Source organism: Fundulus heteroclitus, chromosome 5 (assembly GCF_011125445.2).
Source record: "Fundulus heteroclitus isolate FHET01 chromosome 5, MU-UCD_Fhet_4.1, whole genome shotgun sequence".
NCBI classification, from domain to species: domain Eukaryota; kingdom Metazoa; phylum Chordata; class Actinopteri; order Cyprinodontiformes; family Fundulidae; genus Fundulus; species Fundulus heteroclitus.
Window position 1 is genome coordinate 40,533,501 of NC_046365.1, and position 27,164 is coordinate 40,560,664.

At 43.0% G+C, this 27,164-nt stretch overlaps 1 protein-coding gene and 1 long non-coding RNA gene across 6 annotated transcripts in view; one reads left to right on the forward strand and one right to left on the reverse strand.

Annotated features, from left to right (window-relative positions):
- LOC105917820 (ras and Rab interactor 2) overlaps positions 1-27,164 on the reverse strand; it is a 54,695-nt gene that overhangs the window by 8,432 nt on the left and 19,099 nt on the right. For 3 of the 5 annotated variants that reach the window (XM_012852736.3, XM_036137598.1, XM_021310721.2), the window contains exons 3-8: positions 19,495-19,589; positions 16,413-16,602; positions 16,213-16,327; positions 14,351-14,423; positions 13,758-13,849; positions 4,309-5,661 (exon numbers count right to left, since the gene is read on the reverse strand). In XM_012852736.3, coding sequence (XP_012708190.2) covers positions 4,309-5,661; positions 13,758-13,849; positions 14,351-14,423; positions 16,213-16,327; positions 16,413-16,602; positions 19,495-19,589 — 1,918 coding nt within the window. Of the gene's footprint in view, positions 1-4,308; positions 5,662-5,774; positions 6,315-11,940; positions 12,176-13,757; positions 13,850-14,350; positions 14,424-16,212; positions 16,328-16,412; positions 16,603-19,494; positions 19,590-27,164 lie in introns of those variants that run through there. The other 2 variants (XM_036137599.1, XM_021310722.2) reach the window with 2 other exon arrangements.
- On the forward strand, positions 20,633-21,487 carry LOC118563236. Its single transcript, XR_004931125.1, has 3 exons — positions 20,633-20,982; positions 21,077-21,140; positions 21,249-21,487. It is a non-coding gene; the product is annotated as an uncharacterized LOC118563236 (long non-coding RNA).

The following is a 27,164-nucleotide window of genomic DNA, read 5'->3' on the forward strand; positions in this document are numbered from 1 at the left end:
GTTCAGGCCATAAAAACACCAAAACAAATACTTTTGCATCAAATCTTTGTCCCCTTTTGACTACTTTCAACTTTATAATTCCACCTTAGTTGGCCACTGCTGTAGTCCTTTGCAATAAGAAAGAAACTAAAGAAAATGTTTGGATATCTTAGATACAAATCCAACTGCAGAGTTTGTCAGAGTTGTTTATTAACCAGCTGAACATAAGATTCTGCCTCACAGCAAAATGTTGCTTATTGTCCAGGTCATCGGATGCATGATGAATTCAACTAAAACTCACAAAACCTGACAGAATACTCAACTCTGACCGCACAACTTCTTACAGCCAAAGCATTTCTCTTCTTTTAATCGTAACTAATGACGACTGTCGTCATTAACGGCTGACAGCCAGGACTACACAGGCAAAAATCACCACGTCATCTGCATACATGGAGCGGTTAATTGCTGCACCACCACCTCTACATCCTGTTTCACAATCAGATGTGTTAAATTATCCATGAAGAACTTAAAAGAGATCAGGAGAAAAGGGAATGTTGTTGTCTAACCCCAAATAAAAAACACAATTGGCCTCATTTTAATCTAAACGCAGCTGTCCTTAAGGGACTACATGCTGCAGCACACCTGACCGCCTCTTTTATGCAACTATTATGAAAAGAAGAAAAAAATGTCTGAGTAAAAATGTTCCAGATTGGAAACTATTGGTAACGGATGACATAAAAACCGTTGAAACGTTAGTTCAAATTTTTATCAATAATCCTGTCATAACGGTATATAGAGAGTTTCAAATCATCCATCCATCATCTATACCCGCTTATCGGTGGCATGGGGGCTGGTGTCTGTCTCCAGCGGTCATTGGGTGAGAGGTGAAGTCCCCCCTGGACGGACCAGCAGTCCATCACAGGGCAGCACAGAGACACACAGGACAAAAAAAAAAAAAAACATGCACACACTGCTAAGGTTAAATTAGAGAGACCAGTTAACCTAACATTCATGTTTTTGGACTGTGGGAGGAAGGCTGAGCCCCAGAGAGATGATTATGATTATTATTCAACATTTATTTACAAGTATTCTCATTGAGACACTTTTTTTACAAGAGAAACCTGCAGAAGGACCCCAGGCTTGGACTCCAACCCAGGAAATTATTGCTAAAATGTAACGATTGCTGCACCGTGCAACAGTTTATCATTAACATAGTCCTGGTGGAGATTGTTTTTAATCATTTAATTTCTGCCTTTTAACAACCTGGAATGAAAAACAAAGAAAATGAAGTATGAATTAACAGAAAAGGGTTATCCAAGGAGACATTTGAACCTAAGAGACCACAGAATAAATATTCCCTACTCTGAGTGAAAGTGGATGATTTGTCAGAGTGTAGCCTTTATTCTGAGCCGGCCACTTGTTTACCACCATCCGAGCAACATTAAGCCTCACAAAGGCTCAGTCTGTAAGTCAGACCTACACACATTCAGCGTGCCATTAATTCCTGCCTACCTCAACTATGCACAGCCTGTTGCATCCACACAATAACTGTTCTGACGCAACTATGGCGGCTGTGTGTTCATCCCCAGCCTCCAGGCACAGTTTGTGCCGCATTCAGGCAATGAGCTGCATGCAGAGATATGTCCGCCGCGGTAACTGCATGAACAGCCGAGCCTGCGCGTCCTCCTTCTCAGGAATTCCTGGTTGTGAGTCAGAGGAGCTGGACTGGAGCGCCGGGCTGATCTGATTCACTCCTCAGGTCTCTACAGGTGCTGCAGGTAAATTAGACGAAGGGTTTGGCTGCTTTTCAACGGGACCAAAAGCAAACAGAGCGAGGCATGAGGTGTGGGCCGGATCTTTCTGATTGAACGTGTTTTTCCAACCTCAGACTTAACTCTTCCTTCCAGAGCGGCCCATTTCCTCCCCTCACGCAGCGGTGTTTGGAAAGGCTCCTTATCAGAGCTACAAGCTGTTCAAAGACTTCCCTAAGCTCAGATTAAGCGTTCTCTGCCGCACAGCGGGACCCTCTGAGATAAACACCTCTGCAGTGCAGAGTCAGGTAGTTAGAAACACATTCAAAGGCTTCATCCTTCTGTTTGACTAAGACGCACTCAAGAAACGCCAAGTCTGATGGAGCTGATTTGTTGTTTCCATGTTCAGAGGAATACCGTAAGGGATGACGGCTTTTCCTCCGAACACAGACCTTAAAGTCGACGGCAGGCTTTGAGGAAACGCACGCGAGCGTGAGAAGCGTCATTGTGTGCGGCCTGTCAGCGCCACCAGAACGGATCACTTCTCTGTCTGAGAACAAGGCTCAGCTGTTATTGTTTACAATGAACAACGGGTCGGAGACGTGTGCAAACACACAAGCTCACTTTATTCCTGCGAGATGAGGCCGAACCGAGCCGACTGAAACGCAGCCTGCGGCGCCTTGAGGAGGAACTCGTGTCAAAACCATTTAAAGGCTTCAGACTGTTGATGCTGAAGAGATAACTTAAGCTTAGAGGACAAAAGTTTCTCCACTTTTGGTATTTTCTGGCCTGATTGTGGGGCTGAGGTACCTGGCAGTAGGGCTGGACGATAATTCAGTGACGATATAATCAAATCGATAGACGTGTGGTTCGATAGCAAAAGAAGGGTAAATAAAAAGTTCAACAGAAGAACAGTTTTCCTTCCTTTTGCATTCTAGATTAATGTAGATCACAAACCCAGATACGCTCCTTCACCAGGCTTCAAAGGGTTCAGTTTTTTATTTAAGAATAGGTCATTAAGCAACGGCGTAAAATAGCCAGGGCTGCACTTAAATTATATTTTTTTAATTATCGATATTGATCAATCTGAATTCTATCTCATGGATATGCTTATAAGGGACGACATTCATCAATCTTATCAAAGTAGTTAGTGAACTACAAGCAGCCGCTCTGATAGGCTGCAGGCTGGCTAACGGAGCCGATAGCCTGACTAATCAACCAACTAAAATCAGCTGGTTATAATTGTGTTACTCTGATAAGAGCAGAATAGCAATAAAAAGGTATATTGCTCAGCACAATAAAGATTTTAAAACTATATTTAAGAATCGCTTCTATGTATTTGATTGAGTCATTATAGTAAATAATTAAATTAAACATATACAGTCACTTAAAACAAACTTAAATGGTAAATGGACTGAATTAATATAGCGCTTTTTCTACTTAAAATGCTTTAAACTGGAGTCATTATATCAAACTCACAACTCGGAGTTAAGTGCCTTGCCCAGGGGCGTATTGACATGTGCAGAACCACCAACTATGGGTTGTAAGACGACTGACCAACGTTCTGAGCTGCAGTCGCTCTAATCACATCTTGTTAAGTCGACTGTTTCTGTTGATCATTAGAAGCAGAAAATAAAACCGAGACGTTATTTTTGACGGATTCAAAGAGAGACGGCTTCAGCTTTTGCTCCAGATTGTCTGACCTGCTGAGGTTTGAGCTCCAGGTGGGAACCTGCATCTGGTGAGCCTGGGGGAACCAAGCGGGTATAGAAGATGGATGAATGGATAGTGTGAAAATGACTGGAAAAGGTATCCTGAACATAAATCATTCAGAGTTTATCCATTTCAGAAATCCAAACATTTTTCTAAGCCCCAGTGGGTGGAGGCAGATGAGCGTTCACACTGAGCCTGGTTCTGGTTCTGCTGGAGGTTCTCCTCCCTGTTAATGGGGAGTTTTCCTCTCCTACTGTCGCTTCATGCATGCTCAGTATGAGGGATTGCTGCAAAGCCATCAACAATGCAGACGACTGTCCACTGTGGCTCTACGCTCTTTCAGGAGGAGTGAATGCTGCTTGGAGAGACTTGATGCAACCTGCTGGGTTTCCTTAGAGAGGAAACTTTCTCACCAACCTGGAGGATCTGATGGAGTCTGACTTTGGAGAGAGCCTTGAGATGATATGTGTCATGAATTGGTGCTATATAAATAAAATAGAATTGAATTATTTCTAGCTTCTGATCTTATGTCATCTAATGGAAGTTAAAATAATTGGAGAAGTAAAACAAACTCCCCGACCTCCAGACTGGCCTCAGCCGCCTTCTGAAGTTACACCAACGACCTCGGACCAGGAATAACTTGCAGCGAGTATTTCTGTAACCAAACACCTACGAGGAGGAAGTCTGACATGGAGATCTGCAGCAGCGCTACAAATCTTCAAACTCAGACGTGGTTTGGTGAAGCCTTTCCAAAGAAACTACACTTAGTTTTACTTCCCCAACAGGAACAATGTAAGCAGCAATGTTTTTTTTGTTTTTAGAGACAAACAACATTCGGCAAACGGTGCCAGACGGTAGGACTCACCGATCTGGTCGTCGGGGATGAGGGACTCTAAGGGGGGGTCGAGCTCGGAGCTCTGCCGCAGGTACGCCTTCATCTGTGTCATGAACTGCCGGACGGTCTGCAGGAAGTCCATGCCGGACGTGTGACAGCTGCGGTTCTCCTGAACAAAGCTGATGTAGTCCTGAACCAGCGAGCCGAAGTACGAGCTCTTGTCCCGGGACAGCTCGGTGATGCGTTTCACGGCCCGCTTCTCCGGCGTCATCAGGGAGCTGAGCATCCCGCCCACCTTGCTGAAGCGTCCCTTCAGAGAACGGGGCAGGATGAAGGACCCCCCGCCCAGGCTCACGCCGACCCTTCGCCTTCGAGCTTTCAGGACCTGCCCGAGGCGCGACTCCAGGTCGGCTTCCATCCCGACGCCGTAGTCCTCCTCCTCCTCTTCCTCCACGTCCTCATCGTCCTCGGTGCTGTCCTCCTGGCCCGCGTCCTGAGGCGGGCTGGGGGCCAGGTCCAGGGAGAAGCCAGGAGACCTGGAGTACTCCAGGGAGTCTGAGGACGACGTTGACATGCTCATGTCGCTGAACCGCTGCCGCCCCCTCTCATCAGGACCGGACAGGCTGAGGTTCTGCGGCGGTTCCTCAGCAGCAGGGGGCGGCTGGCAGGAGGGCAGGTTGGCGCGGGACAGAGCCCTGGCGATGGTTTCGTCGTCCAGAGCGATGTGGCAGCGGTGAGCTTCCAGATCGGGCCTTTTGGGTCGAGGAGGCGGTCGGTTTGGTGACACGGCGCTTTTGACCGAGCTGCTGGTTTTGGCGGGGAGCGGAGGCGGGGCAGGTGCAGGGCGCCTGGTCGAGGTCTGCGGCTTCCTGCTGGCCACGGCTGTCGGCATGCTCTTGGTTCTGGAAGCGGCCGCCGGAGGCCCGGGTGGGGCCGGAGCCGGCCGGCGGCTCGGCATCGAGCGTGGAGGCGGGGGACGAGGAGGTGGGGGGCGTGATTTACCGTTCAGCTTGGTCCGATCCACCTCCGGCTCACGGCACCGGCTGCTGCTGCTGCTCGGCGTCTGCGAATCCGGAGCTGCCTCTGATTGGGACCGGGTCGGAGGGTTGGCCTCGTGGCCGCGGGGGTGAGTTTGCAGGAACAGGGGGTTCACGAAGCACAGGGGTCCGGCGGGATGAGTGGCGTGCTGGAAAAAGGCAGGAGGAGACGTGTGGGGCTGTAAGGTTGGCGGCGCGCTGTCGCTGTGAGCACCAGCGTGTCCCTGCCGTGACTCCTCCACCTCAGCCGTCCGTCTGCTCCGCTGCGGGCTGAGCGTCCGGCTCAGACGGCGACAGACCGAAGGCGAGGAGCGTCGCTGACTGCACAGGGCAGAGTCCCAGAAGCCTGTAGGACCAGCAGAGTCAGACAAATATTAACAAAGGTCAGAGAAATCCTTCGCTGAGGGCAAACACACGGACAAAAAGAAAAGAAAAGTACCTGAAATCAATAGTTCCTACAGAATAAAAACTCCTCAGCCTGCCGCCTGTCTTTCTGCTCCGCTTCAGCCTTTCCTCTGAAGCAGAAACGGAGTGAATGTGGAGGCTGTGATTCACTGAATGCCAACACACTTTCAGAAAAGAGGGAGTTGCCCATGAGCGAGAGGGACGGCCTTGGAATCGAACCACAGAGCAAACAGTTCCAGTTCCACCACTCCCAGCTTCCTGCTCCGCGTCGCCTAACCGAGCACTTTCAGGATCCCCTCCTGAGTTTATCACGCTCCTGTGACTTCATGATCCTCCGTCCAAACACACAGGCTGGCCTCGTTTGTTTAAAAGGAACAATTATTCAGAATTCAGGCATAAACCTCTGATTTACGGGGCCGTGGCATTAAACAGAGGCGTGGACGGAGCGGTGACTAACGCTGCCGTCTAAAAATGGAACCATCTACTCTCCTGTTCCTTATAGAACTTCAACCGTCTATTAATACCTTCACATCCACAGCACAGAGATGTGGCTGTGGTATTTTCATGGGTGGATCTGAGCAGCTGACTGACAGTCAAACTAAACACCCCCCCCCGCTGGCTGCCAACAGCAGAGCCTGATTCTAGCAGGATGAGCTCAGCCTTCTTTAAAAAAAAACTCTAAACAGTCCACAAGTTAAAGAAAATAATGGGCCTGTTGATGCTTTAGCCAAAGATCAGCCCTCATTGTCTTCTTAAAGAGGAATTTGATGCAGGAGTCACGCAGAAAAACTCTGGAGGCCCAGAAAGACTCAGCTGGAAATAATCAGGGAGATTTGAAATGTTTCTGATCTCTCGGGGTTAAGTGGCGCTAACTCGACCCGCAGAGACACAAGCGTCGTGTTTCTCACGCATTTTGTTTTTAGCTCCAAATTCCACATTTTTTCCAGACTCAATAATTTCTGATTTCTTTGTCACTTTTAAGATTTTATGGGTTTTTTTGGTTTTGTTTGTTTGCATAAACTCAAATTTACAAAGAAGGTTTCTGCAGTGGTTACGTTGGATGGAGTGAAGAGCAGGTATTAGTAAAAACGGAGGACTATAAGGAAAACAATAAGCTGAGAACGAACACATCCGCTGTTTTCCTAATGATGTGATGGTGCAAGAATTCAATCTAGTGTGGATGAGAAAGTAATTATATTTGTGAACCAAGAATCTTTTTATCACTTTGTGTCACCATAGACAGACACAGGATGCATACAGATAACTTATAACATACAGACACAACAACACATAATATTTCCACAACCTTTTTATGAAATCAGTTGATTGCACTGACCAACACGCTTCCTGGATAGCTTAAAGCGCGCAAATAATCTTTACAATAAGATAGGAGTCGTAACTGAGTCCAAAAAGTCCAATAGCAGTCCCTTTGAGAATGATTTTAATTACTGTGTTGCAGGGGCGTAGCTATGGGTGGGCCTGCCTGGGCCTGGGCCCGCCCACTTTGTATCTGAGCCCATCCAATCGAGTGGCTTTCCTTTGAACATTATTTTCATCAAATGAATTATCATGAAATAAAATGAAATAAAGCAGAATAAAATAGAATTTATTCTTGTCCCAAACATGAAAACAGAAAGCTTCATGTTCTGGTTCTCAGTAAACCGGCGGCACAGAGAGAAACTCGCCTAGGCGCAGCGTTACTGGATGAAGCCAGACGCTGTAAACGTCACATTTACTGAGAAATCGTCAGCGTGTGAAGGTGGTGTTGGATGCTGTCATGATGTGAGCCTGACCGGCCTTTCCTCTTAAGGGGCTCAGAGAAACAGAAGAGCGCCGGGTTCTTTTTTGTGCGGCTGCTGCGCACAAAAAAGCATGTACTCAATTTAGTCACACAGTAATGTCACCGCATACTTTTAAGGGGCATTTACTCCCTCTTTAAAAAGAGCGCTTTGCAGTCTGTATCTATGCATTTTACCCACAATCCCTCACACCCAGCGGAGTACTGAAAAGAAGAATTGTTTCTGCTCCACTCACCGCCTCAACCGGGTATCATTGATCATAAATTATACTGAGACTGGACAATCAGTTCCCAAATAGCTTAACGTTTTTTTCCTAAAGGGCCTAAAGAGGATACGACATAAAAGTGCTACTTCCTATATTGCTGTTTCCTGTAGTCTTAAGACTATTGCTGGTGGGTTGAAGGCAAAGCAGGAGTCCATGCCTCACTGGGTCCGCTTGGAGCACAAACATGAAACATCTACATGGAGGACAGCTTCAAACTAAGCCTATGGCATGAGTAATTATGCTTATTTCCACTGTATCTGTGCCCTGAGCAAATACAGTGGAAATAATGTGTGGTCAGGGCGGAGGCTGAGATCACAAACCTGTCGCTGTGAAAGGTGATGACAAAGGTTATGAAATGCAACAATCTACAAGAGCAGGAGCAGATCAGAGGAAAACTCAGCAGCAGGATCATTAGAAGCAGCGTAACAAACCCTAACCCAACCGTATTTTCCTCTTTCTTAACTGTTATATTGTGTTTAATAAAAGAAGTTTTCCATTCATTAGATAAACGGTGTGTGTCCTGGGCGTCTGCATCGATGATGCGACGGCGACCATATAATTATGACTCTGACAAGCTGCCGAAGTTTAAATGATCCAGAAGCTCCTTCGCCGTGTTTGTGCCTCTAAATCATCTTCCAGATGATGGTCCTAAATATCTTTTTTCCCGCTGTCAATTAAAGGATGTTCACGTGAACAGAGACGGTCTTTTCTCCTTCCCCTTAGCCTGCATCTTCTCCATAGTGAACTTACAAACGAGCAACTTATAAATAAATCATTTGGCCCACCCATTTTTTATCAGGCCCTGCCGAAAAGCAATTTCTGGCTAATTAGTCATCTGAACGCTCTATCGATGAAACACTGCCCACCATAAATACTGTGCACTAATTTTAAACCTTTACAGAAGGTTTACAGAACTGTGCTATCTGCATAGACGGGTGTCCAGCCAGACCTTTCCTTAGAAACTAGAGTGTGAAAACAGGCATTACCAAAAATAGTTTAGTAACATGTAACACACTATGAACTGGCTGGGCTTGATTCTCCGGACAGAACCTGGCATCTAGAGCCAGACATGTCATCAAGTTTGTAAGAATGCTCCATGACGTCCAGAAAGATTTACCAAGATGTAAAGAACTGTTTAGAATCCTCAGCATAAAACCCTGTTTGTATTTCCTTCTTTGACAGACCAAGAGAAGGTTCTGATGGGTTGTGTGAATTGTGCATGAATGGCATACTTAAATAAATTATGTCTCCGGTGAGCTAGAACAAATATAAAGCCTGTTTCCTGAAGTCATTTTGACATTTTGAGAAGAGATTTTTACCTTCTTCTGCCTCTTCCTCTGGCCACGCACACATTCACTCGAGATGCAAGCATTTACTTATGGGTTCTAAGAAGGTTGCGATATTAAACTTAAGACTTGTCGTGGTAGATAAAGAAGAAGCTGACATTATGGAAAGCATGACCAAGCTGGAAGTAAACTTCTATTATAATCAGTGTAATCAATTCACTTTTGGGAACGTCAGACAAATGAAAGGAAATAAATCATGGAAAAACGAATAATTTGACACATTTTCTTTCTCCATACTTATTCAGATCTGGAAAATAGTAAAATAAATCCCAGATATGTTCAGCCTGTACAGGGACCCTGGATCAAGTCTTTGCAAAAGGTCAGAAAAGTTGACTTTGATCATCTTTGCTGATGTGCCATTTAGGGGTCTGTTAAGATATTAACTGTGTCAAGTGGAACGAACCGCTTAACCCAGAACTTCATGCCACACTTAGATAGCACCGGACACAAGGAGATGACTCAAATCTGTCAGACAGCGTCCCGGAGGTGACAGTTTCTCTACTGATGACACAGTTTGGATGTGTACGGCCCCTGCATGGGTGTGAACCTAAACTCCTTTATAATGATTGTGTGATGAGTGATCGGGGCTTCTTGCCGATCAAGAGCCCATCAGCGCTGATGTGTCTGTAACCGTTTCTCTGTCTTTAGTAGATAAAATAACTTGAAGTATACTTTTCTGTTCCATGCGTCTTGCATCCAAAGTAATATTTAAGTGAGGGTCACCTGAAGGGTACGGTAGCTTAACACAACTCACCACCCTGTTCTGCACTGTATTTCTGCCCAAATAATCAGTTAGCATCAGGCTAGAACATTCACTCTATCACCACGAGTGAAGCTGAGATCCCTCTTTAATCAGTTGCAGATGTGCTAAAATCATCTCTTTCCTGTGTTAGAAAAAATCACCATAGACGAAAAGTGAGCAGTCATCCTCACTTTGGGTGGCATGAAACTTTTCTATCTGAACTTCTGGGTGACGGGCTTCAGGGGTCTCTGAGGGGGACCAGCAAGCTGCAGGACCTCCTGAGGAAGGTGCTACAGAATTATGTGGCAACCAGTGCTGAGCTTATCCAACATTGTCACCAAAGTGAAGACTGTCGGAGGTAAAGAGCATCAAAGAAGACGCTTCTGTCGAAGAAAACATCGAGGACAGACTGTAAATGTGCGACAATCCAAGGATGCAAAACTGAAGATTAGTGAAAATATATTTCTCTGGTGAGTCTTTCTGATTCTTTAGGCAATCAGAAGTTTTCAAAAGCAAGTCAGAAATCTGTAGCTAACATAGTAGATGGATCTGTACTAACTTTTTACAACTTTTTCTAATAATTCTCCAAGAAAAGGCAGTTTCTAAATCGGCACTTGTCATAGTTTGAGTTCCTGCCTTAGTTTTAATTTCTGTTTTTAGGTTATTGTTTTCTATTTTAGCTTGTGTCCTGTTTCAGTCTTGGTTTGAGTTCCATCCTAGGTTGGGTCTTGTAATTTATTTTGTGTTTCAGATTGGTTCTTGAACTGTTTTAGTTTAACCTGTTTTCACATGGTAGTTATTCAGTCAGTTCAGTTCCACCTCCAGCCACTTCCCTGATCAGCTCCACTTAGTCTGGTAATTAGTTTGATTCCTTTCACCTGCTCACTCCCCTACTTATGCCTGCCTCTGTTCCTTGCACTCGGCCCGATCATTGTGTTTGTGTTTCCTGCCTGGGGTAAGTCTGATCCTGTCTGCCTGTACCCAACCTGTTTCTGTTAGTTTTTACCTGGATTATTTGACCTGTTCTGCTCTTTTTGTTAATAGACCAGCCTGACTTCTGACCAGTTTATTTTAGGTTGTTGGCTGTGGACTGTTTAAGTTTTTTGGACATTGCCTCTTTGCTTTTTGGCTTGGTGCCCTCTTTTGGTTTTTTGCTTTGTTAATAAATCACCTTTTTTATTACAACCTTTTGCTTGTCTGGCTGAATTCAGGGTCCTCTGTTTCTGATTCATGACAGCACTAGTTACCAATAAAGCTGCCATCAAGATTGAGTTTGGTTAGCAGTGGAGTTACCTCAGCAAACAATTATTAAAGACCGACAGCAATGGAGGTCCAATGCTGGTGAGACTCCCAGACAAGAAGGAAGGAGGCAGCATCTATAAGGAGCATGAGGATGGTTTCATTTTGCCAACAAATGAAGCCAATCATCAAATGTGATTGTTGAAAACAAAGTAAATGACTCAAGACACTGAGGACCATCAACTCAGGAGGATTTAACTTTCAAGCCCATTACCTTATTCACAAAATGATTAAGAAATGTGTTGCAGTCACAACTGGAAATGCGTCTCATGGCTAAAGGGAGAACAGATGAACAAAGTGGCTCAAAGATCAAATGAATAAAACTTTAGACCAGTGGTCAGATCTTAAAACACTGGTGGAGAAACACAAGCCATCCTACTGTGACCAACTCCAAGCACTGAGAAAACATGAATGGGTCACCGTCAGATGTCGGTCCTGAAGATTATATCCGGCATGTCAGAGAAAATTACAGACAGGTGGCTCATCACTTTTCCCTTCAGATAAAGAGCCTATAACAGCTGTGAACCTTCATCATAAAAGAAAAAGGCAGCAGACAGCATATTCTCCACCATGACTAATGCCTGTGATTCAATTTTAAAGAATGTCACACCAAGATTTTATAAGCTGCTGCTTCACCCAGAGCTCCGCCTCCAGAATGAGTCTCAGTAAAACTTGCTAACTTTGGAGTAATCTGCCCAGAAATAAAACACAGAAGCATTTAAACTATTAAAGAAGGACAACCTGACCCAGTTCCACTAGAATCACTCACCGTGACCTCTAGCGCTGTAAACAACGTGCAGAGCAACAGAAAGCCTCCAACGTCTCTGGTCAGGTTTGCTTTTCACAGGAAAATGTGCAGCAGAGTTAATTTCAGCCTCCTCTTTGTCTTCAGAGGACTTCCAGAGCTGAAGTGGAGTCTCTCTCACAGAAAACAAAATGCAAACTGTGCTCGCGCCCACATTCCCTCCGAGGAATGCAGTCAAGCACATTCAGCCGCGGCGCATCTCTTCGTGCGTCCCTGTCACGCCTGCTGCAGCGGGTTTGTTTGTGTGTTTAAACTGCATGAGGGCCGCCGTGAGTCTTTATCTGAACACTTAAAATCATGGGGGACTGGAATCTATTTTATTATAAACTGTGTGGAAATCAAAAGAACACACGACATGAGCGTAAATAGTGAAATACCTGCAGGGACGGGGTATGGGGCGGTTACTGGGACTATCCCAAAGTTTTCTCCACCTGTTGGATGATGAGGGCCAGCAGGCCAGCATCTTTCCAATGCTTGTTGGGAAGATATATCTGGATGTTTAGCAACTTTTTCAGTTGGGAACAACATACATGTGGCAGAAACTGCGTCAGCACCGCCCTTCATGCTTTTAAGATAAAAATACAGCTAGCAAGCTATGAGTGGTGTTTAAGGTAAAGCCGTAGACTGCAGGCCAGCAGGGCAGATAATCCACCTGATTAACCTGCTAAACCCGACCGGTAGACTTGTGTTATTTTATAAATAGCAGAATGGCAAAAAAGTTATAAATATGTTCCTCATTCATACTTAAAAACAAAAACGTTTGGTGTATTTTGCTTTATCCTATGCACCAAAATAAAAAATGAATTAAAGAGCACCCTGGTTTAACTAATACACGGTATGTCAGATTATTATAAAACATCTCTGTAACTGAGATTAAAACATTTTAAAATAATTAACATTAGGGCTGGACGACAAATCGCTTTATTTAAATTTACAGTTTATTATGATTGGAAAATCTGGATTTTATTTGGCCAATGCACTCTTTGTGCTTCCATGAAGAGAATAACTTGCAATGCTGAACATATGTTTAGGAAATTATTTTGTCAAGATATTAAAAAGAGGAAACCTTTTTTTATTTTACCATAAGATGAGGCAGTTTAATTAACTTTTTTTTTAAAGTTTGTTACAAGTTGCTAGCTCATTGTGTAAAACCACTAGCAGCAAACATTTTGTTATATTTTCATTGTTTACAACGGCAGAGCCGCCATCTTGTTTTACAGCTTGTATTTAGTTAAACTTTGAATTCAGGTCAGCTCCCAGACGAAGGCTTGAAATAAAAGCAAGTTTTTAAAAAATAAATTCTTTAATTTCTTTTGGTGAAATGAAACGATGGGGGGGGGGGGGGGGGGGGATCGATTAATCAGATAAAATCTTAGATTATATTGTCAAGCCATTTCGTCTATTTTATTTAAACCGGTTATGAAGCGTTAATAGTTAATAAAATATGATTAAATGAAAGGTCAGACACATTTGTATCCCTATTTATCTCCAAATCCATGAAAATAATTCACTACATTGGTTTAATTAAATGGTTTCGTTACAACAAGAGGGACCAAGACACAAAAAAGAAACCATTTTCAGCATTTAACCACTGTTACCTCATTTAATAGCGAAGGCTTACATCTTTCATTGTTCAGCTATAATTCTTTCCTGCTTAGTTGATCATTTCCCTTTCATAGGAGTTGTAAGGTTTTCTATTATCTTCTTGACTCCCTTTATTTGTGACAGGGTGTGACATGTTGTAGGAACATAAAAGACAACGGCGTCACAGACAGAGCTACCTGCGCCGAGCTGAGCCACGTCCTCCAGTTCTTTCTGCGTCTTTGCTGATGAAATGGCCTCAGGAAGTTTGAGCGTGAACGGCAGGATGTCTCTGAAAAACAAATTAAAACAGAAAATGAGAAAGAGCTGCTGTGAGGGGAAACACAGAGCAGAACAGGAATCAAAGCGTGTTTCGGTCCGTTATGCTGCCCACAGTCCTGAGGTGGCGCGGTCACCCCGTCAGAGAAAGTGTTGCTGCCTCCAGTTTTCTGCCGTACAGAGAAGTGAAAACCAGTCCTGAACTTTACAGACTCTTTTTTTTCCATTACGCAGCCAGATATGAAACTCACACTTGATGGGACTTTCTGAAAACAGTTCAGAGCGGCTCTGAGCATCGCTGAGATTTTAATTAGATTTTATTTAAGGTGCATCTATGCTGTCGGCTGTAGAACTGCGTTGCCTGTTGCTTTTGTTGAAACATGGTCCTGTTTTTCTCTTTTTAAGCACTGGGTGCAAACTGCTGACTCCACAAATATTATTTTCGCCCATAACTTTTCCATCCTCCTATAAAATGTCCTACATTCAGTAAAAACCACCAATGCTGGTTGTTTACCTGCTGACGCAGTAGAAGGCCACAAGGTGGAATAGATCTGCAAAGCTGATCCCAGATCCTTCGATGGAAAAGGCTGAAAACAATCAAAACGCAGACAGGTTGAAACAGAAAAACGATCACAACCAAATGATCATGCAGCCGAAAAAAAAATCCAGAATTGATAAATCTACAACAGCGTCTTCCAAAGCTTTGGCTGGAACGTGGAGTCTGGACCTGGAGACAATCTCAAGGAACTTTAATAAATATGAAAACGATGCACAAACAATAGATTTTCATCACAACTGTCACAAAAACATTTTTATAACTTTATCATAAGAACAGAAATCAAAGAGCTTGTCCTGCTGTTCTGGTGCATGTCGCAGTGTTTAAGGTTCGGGTTCATAGTTGCGTTATTTGCTGTTATTTTGGTTGAGCAGCCAAAAACTGTCCTCAAGTAAGAGTAGCGATACAGAGGTTCAAAATACACTTAGACACATACAGGGAAATGAAAACTGGATCTCACCGTAAAACAATAAAATATAGCAGCGCTCAAAGCTCCACACAGCAGATCAACGAACGCCCAATCAGAGCGCGAGGTCTGAGAACCAACATAAAGCTGCGGTCCAATGAGGGTGTCTGTTATTTCCATTTGTGCGTTTCGTTTCCAGCAGGAGGAGCAGAGCTGCGTTTAAAACGTCTTGTTTAAAACATAAATTTAATTTAAAACAGAAGAGGCAACCCACTGGGCCTCTGCTGAACAGGGATGAGACCGATGGTCGGGGCGACGCTTTAACAATCAGCTGGAGGAAACTCCTGTCTCTCTGTTTTATGACCGAGCCAGACACCAAAGAAATGGATTAAAGAGTTTTGATAAAAGCACTCCCTTATCTTAGGCTTTTATTTTGGAGGACGTCCTCCTTCATTATTTCCTCCGTGTAGCATCACCACAAGATTCTGATTCAGGCTGAATAGAATCGATGTCTAACTATGGAAATGAGGCATTTTTGTCACTGCAGCAAAAAAGTTCTGTTTGTTCCTCATCTGATGAAAAATATCTAAAAGCCATCTGGCTTGTCCATGCGGTCGACTTTTAGCTGATTTTGAACATTTAGGTTTTGGAGCCATGACGTAAAGCCGGCTTCATATTTGTCAACTATTCTTAGACGTCCGGTTCGTGCAACAGAACCAACCAGTTTAAATGAGCTCCACCAATTGAGAGAAGAGCGGTCAGATATTTAGCCAGAACAGAGTTCATTGGAAGGCAGAAAGTTGCAATGAGAAATAAAGATGATTACGGTTATTATGATAGGCCTGCTGACCTCGTTGTGAACTTCACACCAGGCCGAAGGCTCCTCCTTCCTTCTCTCTGTGTGCTGTAATGTCAGCAGGGAAAATCCACAGCTGCTATGTTGTCACTAGCTGGCAACGCCTGCCGCTCCTCCTCTGCCAGAGATATTTCATTTAGTATCATCTGCTTTGGAAAATAATGGAAATCCCAACCTAGGTTTTAAGGTCCAAAGTATCCAAATGTCCAGGTTTTAAGGATGTATAAAATAACATATTCCAGAAGGAAGTAATCAAAATGAAACGAGTCAAGATGCATTTGAGCAGATCTTTCTAATCGTCTGTGCTTATATTCTGACAACCTCATTAAAAAAAGTCCTAAATAACCCTCTACTGGTCAGAGTCGATCCGTGTTAACCAAACTACCAGCGGAAACGTTGCCGTTCCTCTTTCTTGTGGGCTTGTTTCTGAACTCTAACAGGCGGACAGGAAATGGGATGAGAGGCTGACTCAGTCCGAACCGTGTCGACTGAGGAGAACAATAAAAATCAGGGAGGAAGGTTTGCAAATGTGAGTTCCAACAAAGAAAAACGACTTACAGTACTGACTCTCCCTGACATGGAAGTGGCTGATGGGAGCTTCCGACCCGCCCTCGTCCAAACGCACGGACAGAACCTTCCTTTGCAGAACCGCCGACTTTCTGACCAGAAACACCTGAAAGAAAAACACAATAAAACATGAAATCCTCCTGAATGATATGGAAAGAGGCCTATTTGAACCCAGGGATGTAAGCTCTCACCCCTGGAGGCTGTTTGAGCAGTATGCCGGAGGCCTCGTCCTCACTGACCGCCAGCAGCAGCCAGACCTGGTGGGTTTGGGTCAGCCGGTCCAGCACGCTCATCCTTCTCCGCAGGGAGTCATAGCCGGAATCCTTTTCCCCCACCGAGACGCCGCAGTGAGGGGGCTGCAGGTACGCACCGGCCTGCAGCCTGCAAAGAAGGGGAAAACAGCCGGCCCAAAACACTTTTATCATCTGCCGGTAGAAAAGTAACAAATACTGCAAGCAGACTCGAAGAGGAAACAACGTCATCTGCGTAGCGTAAGACGGAGTCGGGGGAACGCCGCGTCTGCCAAACTTAAACGGAACGGTGAAAAACGCATCAGGGATTACTCTCCGGCGTGGATGAATCTGAAGGAATGCCACGCGCCGCTACGGCTTCCAAAGCAAGTGGCGATCGAAACTTAAGGGAAGTGAGAAAGTTTCTCAAGAAAACAAAAATCCATGTGGCTGCATGGAGGGGAGAGAAAGCAGAAATAAAGCGTCGATGTGGTGTGACGCTGAGGAGAGTGGGAAGGCCCTCCACGATAATTACCCAACATGCCAGTCATGTGTCACTTTGTCACTTATAAAACAATCTTTCATTTCTGATACTTAACTTTGGAAGGCATAGTTCAGAATAGATTGTGCTCTGTTTAGACACATTTTTGTTACCTGTCGCCATATATTGTGCAACATTAATTACATTTCTGCTCCAACTGATCAGGTTCATTCTGTCTGAATCCACACGGTTAATAATGGCATTCCTAAGGCTGAGTCCATGTCACTACTACCCAAATATTGCTATGCAAAAAGAGAACTAAAAATAAGTAACAATTTCTTGAAAAGAATATATTTGCCTTTGATTTGAGCAGGTAAATAAGATTATCTGCAATGGAATGAGTATTTCTACCCCTAAAATAAGATAATTACGTATACTGCACTTGAAATAAGATGACAGAGATGAATTGTTCCAATTTTAAGTGCAGAAATCTTATTCCATTGGCAAATAGTCCTATTTGCCTGCTAAAATCAAGGAAAAATACTTACATTTCAAGAAAAAAATTCTTATTTTTAGTTCTATTTTTGCAATGTGTCCTGAGATGAGGAGATAAACTTTAATCAGCCCAATGGAGGGACATCAACCTCCAGAGTAAACTAACATAAGCATCAAGTCTTTCTCTTATCTGAGATTGGAGCTTCTGAGTCCAGTGAGCCCAGCTACCCTACGGAGGAAGCTCATTTCAGCCACATGTGTTTATGATTTGGTTCTTTTGCTCAAGATTCATATCTCACAACCTTAAATGCAGATTAAAACAAAGACGGACAGCTATTTATCGTGAGTGAAAATCATATAAATCCTGGATTTTCAATTGAATCTTCAATTAACATCATACTCATAGAAAAAAGACTTTACTACTTGCTGCATTTTTCTGATTAATGATCTAAACCCTATACATGGGGTTGAGGGCTGGGAATGGTCTAATATACTAAAACAAGGGTAAATAAATGCTAAATAAAACAGCTGAATGCTAAGCTAATTAATCGCTCACTTGAAAACCCAATAAAACGCTGTGTGAACAAAGTGAATCATTCTAACTCGCTATGCAGGAATGTTGCAGTCAGAGCCTCTTTTATACCCAAAGGCGCCACATCAGTTTTTCTGGGTGAGGTCACAATATCCTTTGAGCCGACGCCAATGCTGATTTGAAATGAACATGCAGTACACTCGTTAAACATGCGGAGGGCGCCACACACTGACCGGAACATGAAGACAGCACTATGAGCCCGTAATCCCACATCCTCCTGATTATTTTTAAATTCCTGTTTAATCATTGTCTGTTGTTTTCCTCAGCTCTCTGCCTTCATTGTTCTCAAATGTTGCCCATAATCACCTGATTACTCAGACCTGCTCTCCATGGCTTCTCACCTCACTCCCCCTGTGTATATAAGCTGCCTGGTCATCCATTATTCTTCCCCTTGTCCATTCCTCTACTCCTCTCCATGGACTCATTCTTCCTGTCACCCTGTTTCCTCTGCCCACAATATTCACTTCCTGTGCTGCAACAGTTTCTGTAAGTTTCATTATTATGCATTAAAACGACTCATCCTCTTCACGGCTCCTCCTTTATAGCAATCATAGTATAACAATAACAGTTATAACAATATAAATATACATACAAATTACATCAGACCAATAGCAAAACTATCAAAACTGTAAATGTCATATAAAATGGCAAAAAACAGCCTTTTACAGTAAACTGTTCCCTTAACTAGGATGTTTTATGTCTTATTAGTGGATAGTTTCCAGAAACAGGAAAAACACAAAAACAAATTATCTCCACAGTAAAAAAATGATAAGAGGCCCATACCAAGCTCCTATTCCAACAAATGCTAACTCCAGAGTTAACTGATCCTAATTGTTTTCTTCCTTCACCCTAGTCATGAATGATATTTAATATTTCTAATACACAGGTATTTGGTTGCTCCAGTGTAATTGTATGGCTACATGACGAGGCGTGTCGTTTTCTACAACTGTCTTCCTGTCTTATCTTTGGGTTGTGTTTCTACAGGATTGTCTTCTACAGCTAGAATGATAAATTTAATGCAAAATAGTTTTTCATGTCATGCTCAGAAAGATTTATAATTTTATAAAACCAATTCACACCGTACATTTAAACTCCCTCTTTTAATGTAAACTCAACTCAGGCAGGATTCTACATCGTTATAACTAAGGATTTTGGGACAAAAAAAACAAAAACTTCCCACATTAATGTTTATTTTTCATGCTACAAAGCCTCAATAATAAATCCACTAAATTATCTGGGAAGTTCCCACTAACTCTGAACCGGGACAGTTGGGTTTTCCAGACTGGGACGAGCATCTGGACCCTCTCCTCCATCAGCTCTTTTGAAAAACTGCTCCACTTTACTCCCTCGTGTTTTGTTAAAATGGTGTCCAATTGCTATTTGGGGTTTATATTTTGCTTTTTAATGTGAGCACATCATCATATGTCACTAAAATTCTGAAATCTGAAATGTCGAACATGCAGAAACAGTCCTACCCTTGTAACGCCACGGGCTGCTTGTCCAAAGCTGGCGCCGCCTGGACCATCTCCTTCTTCAGCTCGCCGATCTCCAGCGCAAAGGTGTCAATCAGCTGAAAGCGGACAGAACGAGAATCCTTTGATTGAAGGAGGAAAAGATGAGGGGGAGCGGCGGTAAACTAACCGAAGGCATCGCTCAAACAAAGATCACAAACACAAAAGAGACTCAGCCGGGCCGGACAAACGTGGAACAAAGGAGAGAGGAAGCAGTGGTTCGCTTTCCTGTGTCATTTCCTACAGGCAGGAAACGTGGAGACGGAGAAGCGTCAGAGAAATGACCTGCGGTGACGTTCAGAGGGGAGGGGGGGGGGCGCGTTCCCACGGCACACTGCAGAGACTGAAACATAAACAGTCGGACAGGAAGGCCCCGGCAGACTTTAAAGATTCATGATGAGCTTTTTCCAGACTGCAGCAGATAAGGCCTAAATTAGGCCCTAACTGGTCAGATCAGGAAAACAAGGAGGATTTTATCTGAGGGGAAACATTTCTGCGTTGATTCCAGGTGAAGTTCCATCTACTCTACATTTCTATATCCTGCTGTGCTAAAAAGGTCATGACGCCATCTTCTCTCTCAAGGCTCCCTGTATCTCTGGCGAGAAACCGGCCCCCAGCGTGACAGCCTTCAGCCACGTTTAAAGGAGAAGTGTGGGTGCATTTCACCCTGTTGACCATGAAATATTATTAAAGCGACTGGAGAACTGATCAGACTCAGTTGGTTCAAATCCTCCCTAAAGAACAGAGACTTCTTTGTGTCAGCAGGTAAATTCTCATCAGAGCCAAAACTTTCTCCAGATGAACAGAAACTAACATAAAGTTATTATCTTTGGACCTAAAGAGGAACAAACCAGTCAGTAGCAGCTTCAGTTCTTACAGCTACAAACTGGTGATCAGGTCTGAAATCTGGGTGTAGTGATGGACTCAGACCAGAACCTTCAAGGACACATAAAGACGTCACAAAGTCAGCGTTCTACCACCTGGAGAACATTTCCAGGATTAAAGGACTGATGTCCCAACGAGGTCTGGAGAAACTTGTGACAACCTGCTTGTTGCACAGAGCTGGCTGCACTGTCTTCCTCTCTCCCTCTAACCTCCTGTCCTCTGACAGCCCAACACACGCCCTGGCCACGCCCCCAACCACATGCACTCACCTGATTTGTCCGCAGTTCAAGATGGCTCCCGACTCCAGTTTCAAAAATGTCAGTGTCTCAACAGACAAGAGACAGACAACTGCGACCAAATCAAGTCAGACAGAGGCTTTAAAAATAAGTAATCCGAGGCTGTTTAACCCCTCAGGCTGTATTTTATGAGTTCTCTTTGCTGGATAGATTTTTCTGTCACGGATCATTTAAAATATAAGCCAAACAATAAATAATACATCCACTTCTGTGCTCCTGCCCTGCCGACGTGTCACCTGAAGCTGATGACGTCACAGATACAAAATCTTCCGTAAGTTTTAGAATTATTCAAAAACCTAAAATTAAGCAAAACTAATAACAGTGCTCCTTTTAAAGTTAAAATAAATGTAAATCTATTTGTCCAGTGAAAGCAACAAAAGAAAACCTGTTCCTGCTTCTGCTGTGTGCCACTTTTCCATCTCCTGATCTGTAAGTCTATTTTTCTTGTATGTTTTGTTTGTGATGTTGTGATATTGCTGGTGTATTGTAGAATTTAAATTGTGTATGGGCTCTTATGTATTTTCTGTTTATTCACAGCTCTTGCTGTGGGGCAATTTGTGTTGGAGCCTGCCTACTTGGGAGGAAACAAGGACATTTTTTTTTTTTTTTTGTGGGGAAGGGATTTATGTTTATTTTTGAATGGACATTTACAAAATACAAAAAAACTGTGGAACAAACAATTCTGTTGTTGGTGTTATGTGTAAAACAATTGTCATTCATTGTACTTAAGGGTCTACACCTTGAAGTGTATGGTCCTTGTGTGACTGGTAAAAAAACAAACTAAACTTAAAATCCTACTTGTCAGGAGGGATACCTGACTGGCACCCCTATAGGTATATAAAAAAAAACACCTACAAACCTAGAAAGTAAGATCAATCAAAACCGTCACAAACTCATCCATGCATTTATCTTTAGTCGCATTGATCACTGCAGCGGTTTTTTACAGGTCAGCCCAAAAATAAATCTATCAGACAACTGTAGCTTATCCAGAACGTTGCTGCTCATGTTAATCACTAAAACCAGGAAGATAGAGAACATGGACCCGGTTCTAAACGTCCTTCCACTGGCTCCCTGTGGCTCAGAGAACTGACTTTAAAATCCTTCTGTTAGTTTATAAATCACTGAACGACTTAGCACCTAAATACATTTAAGACCTGTTGTTGCTGCATCAAACCTCCAGACCACTCAGGTCTCTTTCTGGTCAACTCTGCAGAACCAGAACCAGAACCAGAACCACAACCAAACATGGAGAAGCAGCATTTAGTTCCTCTGCTCCATAAATCTGGAACAAACTTCCAGAAAACTGCAAAACAGCCGAAACACTGAGTTCCTTTAAAACCTCCAGTTTAGAGCTGCTTTCAGCCATAATAACAGGAACACTGACCAACATATCTGATGTTTTCACCTGATACAATTTAATGTTTGTTACTGGTCTCACAACCAGTGACCGTTTCCATATGTTTATGATGTTTTTATGATGGAAAACACTTTGAACCACCTTGCTGCTGAAATGTGCTACAAATAAACCGGACTTGACTTAACAGACCCAGAAAAAAAACACAAGACCTTGTGAAGATGCAGCTGAATCTAGTATGGAAAGCATCATCACCCCCAGTGGAAAGACTCCAGCGCTCTGATAAAATTAACACTGCAGGGTTTGGCTATTCTGGTTACATCTGTAGGCGAAAAGGAGAAGCTCGTAAACCCCAGAACGTCATCTGGACCGTGAAGCACTGATGTAGCAGCATCATCATGTTTGGCTGTTCAGCTGTAGGAGGGACTGGTGCACTGCACAACATATATGCTTTTAAAAAATCTTAACCATTTGCAACTTTCATAGGCTGAAAACGTCATAGCAGATCTTGGCTTTTCAGAAGAAACCCTGCCTTGGACTCAGAGGCAGATTCAGTCAGCTGCATCGCCTAAAATCATTGTCAGAAACATTCAACGCAGTCAGTTGTTGCCAAAGGATAGAAAATCTCAACTTTCATCCAGCATTGAGGCGCATCGGGACGCCGTATGCAGCCATCCAGCACAGACAGGATTTTCTGTCAACTGGCAGCTTCTCTTTACTATTATTATGACATTTAGCAAAAATAAATAATTTTAGCAATCCTAACTGACCAAAACAAGAAAATTTCTAAAGTAAAAAGCATCGAAAGGGGCTTTAGAAGGCGGATAAAAGTCCTCCGTGTCTTAATCTGTGAATTAAAACTGACGCAATAAGTCGTTGCAGGTTTTTAACACAAGGGGGCGCCTTTTTACCAATTATTGAGGCTTAAAGCCAGACCACAGTCACCGCAGGACTCTGTAAACCCCCCTCTCCTTGCAGGACTAAGTGGAACCAGCTGAGTTAAAGCCACAAACCCCCCCCCCCCCCCCCCCCCCCCCCCCCCTCCTACCCAGCTCTGTCTGTGGCAGGTAGGAACTCAATTACCCAACCTGAGTTATTCACTGGCAAATTCTCCCCGACCCAACTGGGACCTGGGGCAGCTGGGCAGAACTGAAGAACCAGCAAAACTTCACACACCCGACAGTTTCTTGTTTTAGTTACAGGCTGTGATCCATGAAGCCAGATGTCACCCAAAGTGGCCGTTTAGAGCGTAAGAATCCTGCAGCCGACCACAGGGTTGAACATTCTCGTCCTCCTACCCTCTGAATAGCCTTACAAGCTGCAGATATGTTAACGCTGTCAATGCTGCGCTTCCTGCTCTGCTATTTTTATAAGTGTTGTCGTTTCACTGCTGCAAGACGGAAACTGGAGGCCCGCTTATAGTCACACGATGAATGTGAAAATTATTTTAGGCTTTTATTGATTAATCTTCATGGTTAAAAACTTGAAACGCCGGCAAATGTTTAACGTTTCCAACAGGGTCAAGTCTGTACAAGCAGGCTCACATACATACATACACACTCTCACTTCATCTTAACTTAACTTAACATCTTAACTGAAGTAACAAGGCAAAGACCCAGAAAGCTCTGGAAAGTAACCGTGACTGTCAGCAGCAGGTAGTTTGTTTGTGCAGCATAAAAAAGGATTAAAAAGGACTAAAAACTCCCACCTCTGGGAAAGTCCAAGCCATTCAGAAAAGAATTTAAATTGGAATGTGGATTTAAATAAGTTGTTTAGGAATCACTTCTCCACAAATGCAGATTCTAAGATCACGACTTTAAACGAGTGTTTAGAGAAGCAGCTTTTTCAGACGCTTCACCACTTTAAGTTGGGAAGAAGACCCAAACTGTCCCCATCAGATGAAAGGAAGTTTGTTTCGTCTTTTATGGTCTGATGAACACAAGATGGATGTTTTGGTGAAAATTCCTACATTTTTTATCACAGCCTTGACACTGCCACATGACGCTGCCACCGCAACAAGGCAGTGGCAGCGTCATGCTGTGGGGTGGATTTTCCGTTTTCAGGCAAAGGCTATAAATACCTGTTTTTACAGTTTTTACTCGAAACCTTCAGCTGTCTGCTAGAAAGCCGAAGCCGAAGATGGATCTGTTTGGCTTTTTTTTTAGCATCACAGCTTTGGAGCCGAAGTCCAGAACAAAAACTGACAGAAAATCTGTGGAATCGTCTAAAAGCAGAAAAAATGTTTTGGCGAACATTTGCAGAGAGTTTAAATATCACCAAGTCCAGAAATAGGATACTGAGATAAACTCAAACCAAAGAAAACAGAATGCTGAAATCAAACCAAAAAGAGCTTCAACAAACTATTAGTTTCATATATTTTTTATATATTTCCCTCAGACGTATTTTTTTCAGATTGTCAGAATAAAGGTGAATGAAAGTTTTAAAATTGTTGAATATCCTCTAATTCTTTCATATTCAATACATTAGAATATGTGATGCAAAGAACCTTGTTTGTCAGACATAAATACCTTTAAAAAACAACTTTTAAGCAGGTATTAAACATAGTTTTCATTCATCCAACATAATAAAACTGCTTTCTTCACTGGTCTGATTAAATAATCATTCCCTACAAGCAGAAAATCATCATAAATAACAGAAATAATGGCTTTAAAATGTCGCCACGTGTGTAATTCATCTCTAAAATATGTATGGTGATGAAGTTACGGAAATAAATTAACTTTTAATTATGTTCAACATTTAATTAAGTCTGTATAGTCTGTAAATGTAGATCCTTTCTGTAACATGTGAATTTGATTGAATTTGGGCTTCCCAGGGCTGGATAAAGTCGTTCTTCAGCCATGCGGAGCAGCGGGACAGCGTTTACCTCTCGCTCTGAGACGGGGAATCAGATAGGTGAATAAAAGCAAAGAGAATGTGGAAACCACATGTTAAGTTCCTGAGCGATGAAATAAGGTCATCAGACAATAAACGCTGTTAAATGACTACATCTGGGCCAAAACTCTCAAAAAGGAAACTGACACAAACGCAGAACCCGACAACTAAGGTTTGTGTCTGACTGGCATCAGTCGTCTGGGTTTATTTCTACTTTCGGTCACCAGAACGCGTCTAACGGGCCTAATAACAGAGATGGAGAAAGCATCTGAGTTTCCTCACAGTTGGTAAAGACAGAATAAAATAAAAAGTGTTAAAGAAATATTGTCATCCTGTGAGCCCTGAAGGAGCGGAGAGCTGCTGAAAACTTCATTCACAGTAACCGGTTCTACAGAATCCCCAGAATTATTACAGCAAAACTCGCCCCAACGTCTGCAAATCCTGAACTCGATTGCATCTTTTACACGATGAAATCCTTAAGCTTACTAATATTCTTCTTGAATAAATGCGCTGGAAACGCTCGTTATTAAACCGCTTTCCAAGCTGAACTATCCAAGTAAAGGATGGGCAGAAAAGAAAAGTTCCTGAATTAGAAAATAAAGAAAACTCTGTAGTTTGGAAAGGACAGGTGGCGATGTTGCAATCATAGTTCTAAAACATTTTTACATCCCGTCACATTACAACATAATAAATAACTAGTTTTTTCTCAAAATGTATACATTTATATTCAGCCCCTTGAGTTAATGCTTTGTAGAGCAACGTTTGCTGCAATTACAGCTTTAAAGATGTGGTCTGAAACTCCAGAGCCCGTGTTCACATCCTCAGACTAAAAGTTGCTCTTAGTGACGTCATTTTAGGAAAAAGCTTAGGATTTCCCAAAGATTTTTATAAGCATTTTACCTTGCTATGATAAAAGTTATTCACACAGCATCTTAGGCCACCAGAGAGCTCCTAAAGTGACAAAATCATAGTGAGGAGGAAATTTAGCGAGCATAAGAGTGTTTTAAGCAGGAATATGGAAACAGAGAGAGATCTGATTGGCTGATCCAACTAAAGACTGGAGGAAATGAGCACATGAACTTCTTTAACAATCATACAATTATCATATTTAGATAAGATAAACTTTATCATCCCCATAGAGGTGTTAAATGCACAGCTCAAGTAAGCTTGTGTGACGCCATCTTCTCTCTTCTCATATTCCAGGCTGGTGTGTAAAGCACCAAGACGCCCATAAAAAAAGACGCCTTAACCTGCGGCGACACGCTACAAAGTCCGTGTATATGCGCCGTGATCCAGGGACCAATTTACCTTTCAACACGTCTCTATTCTCCCAGAGCTGTGGACCGGGCAGCGCTGCTGTGCAGTTCGGTTTTCTCCACCTTTTTTCTCCGTTTTATGTCGGCCGTGTTGCCAAATCCGGTCGCTTTATACAAGCAGGCCATTCCAGGTGAGAGCGCGTTCATATCAAATAGATAAAGTAGTAAAATGACTGGCGAGTAAAAATAAATAAGCAAATTAAATTTATGATGAGGAAGTAAATAAGGTGCGTTTAAACATTTTCATGCTGAGAGACAACAAATCAGTTTCAGCTTCATGACACATTTCTGAATCCAGTCTAATCAGTTCATTTCTCTCCTTTGATTAGAGGAGCGCATTCGTGGTTTTTTCCCCTCGTACCATCAACCAATTAGAGCTCTTAAAAGACTGAGCAGCGTCTGAATCGCTCTGAGGGTTAGAGGCTTGCAGGACAGTCTGACCTGGGCTGGAGGTGGAGCTTCCTGCAGGACAACGACAGAACATAGAGCCCGAGCTGCATGTTCTGATTTATTAACAAAGGGAACATTTATGGACCCTAGATGTATGAAGCTGCTAGAAACCCAAAAACGCAGCACTGTTTTGTGTCGCCCTGTTAGAAAAGATCCAGACAAAATACATTGACGGGTTAAGATTCTATAAGGTGTTCTTCTTCTTCTTCTTCTTAGAAGTCTTCTTCTTAGAAGAGTTAAATACAACCCAACACCCACGGTTTATCTTTTCACTCGTGAAATAAATGTGAAAACCAAGCATCACGGCGTACACTGCAAAAAGGGAACCAAAGACGAGTCAAATTTTCTTGAAATGAGTGTATTTGTCCTTGATTTTAGCTGGCAAGTTTTAATTATCTGCCAATGGAATATGATCTTTGTCCTTAAAATAGAAACAACTCA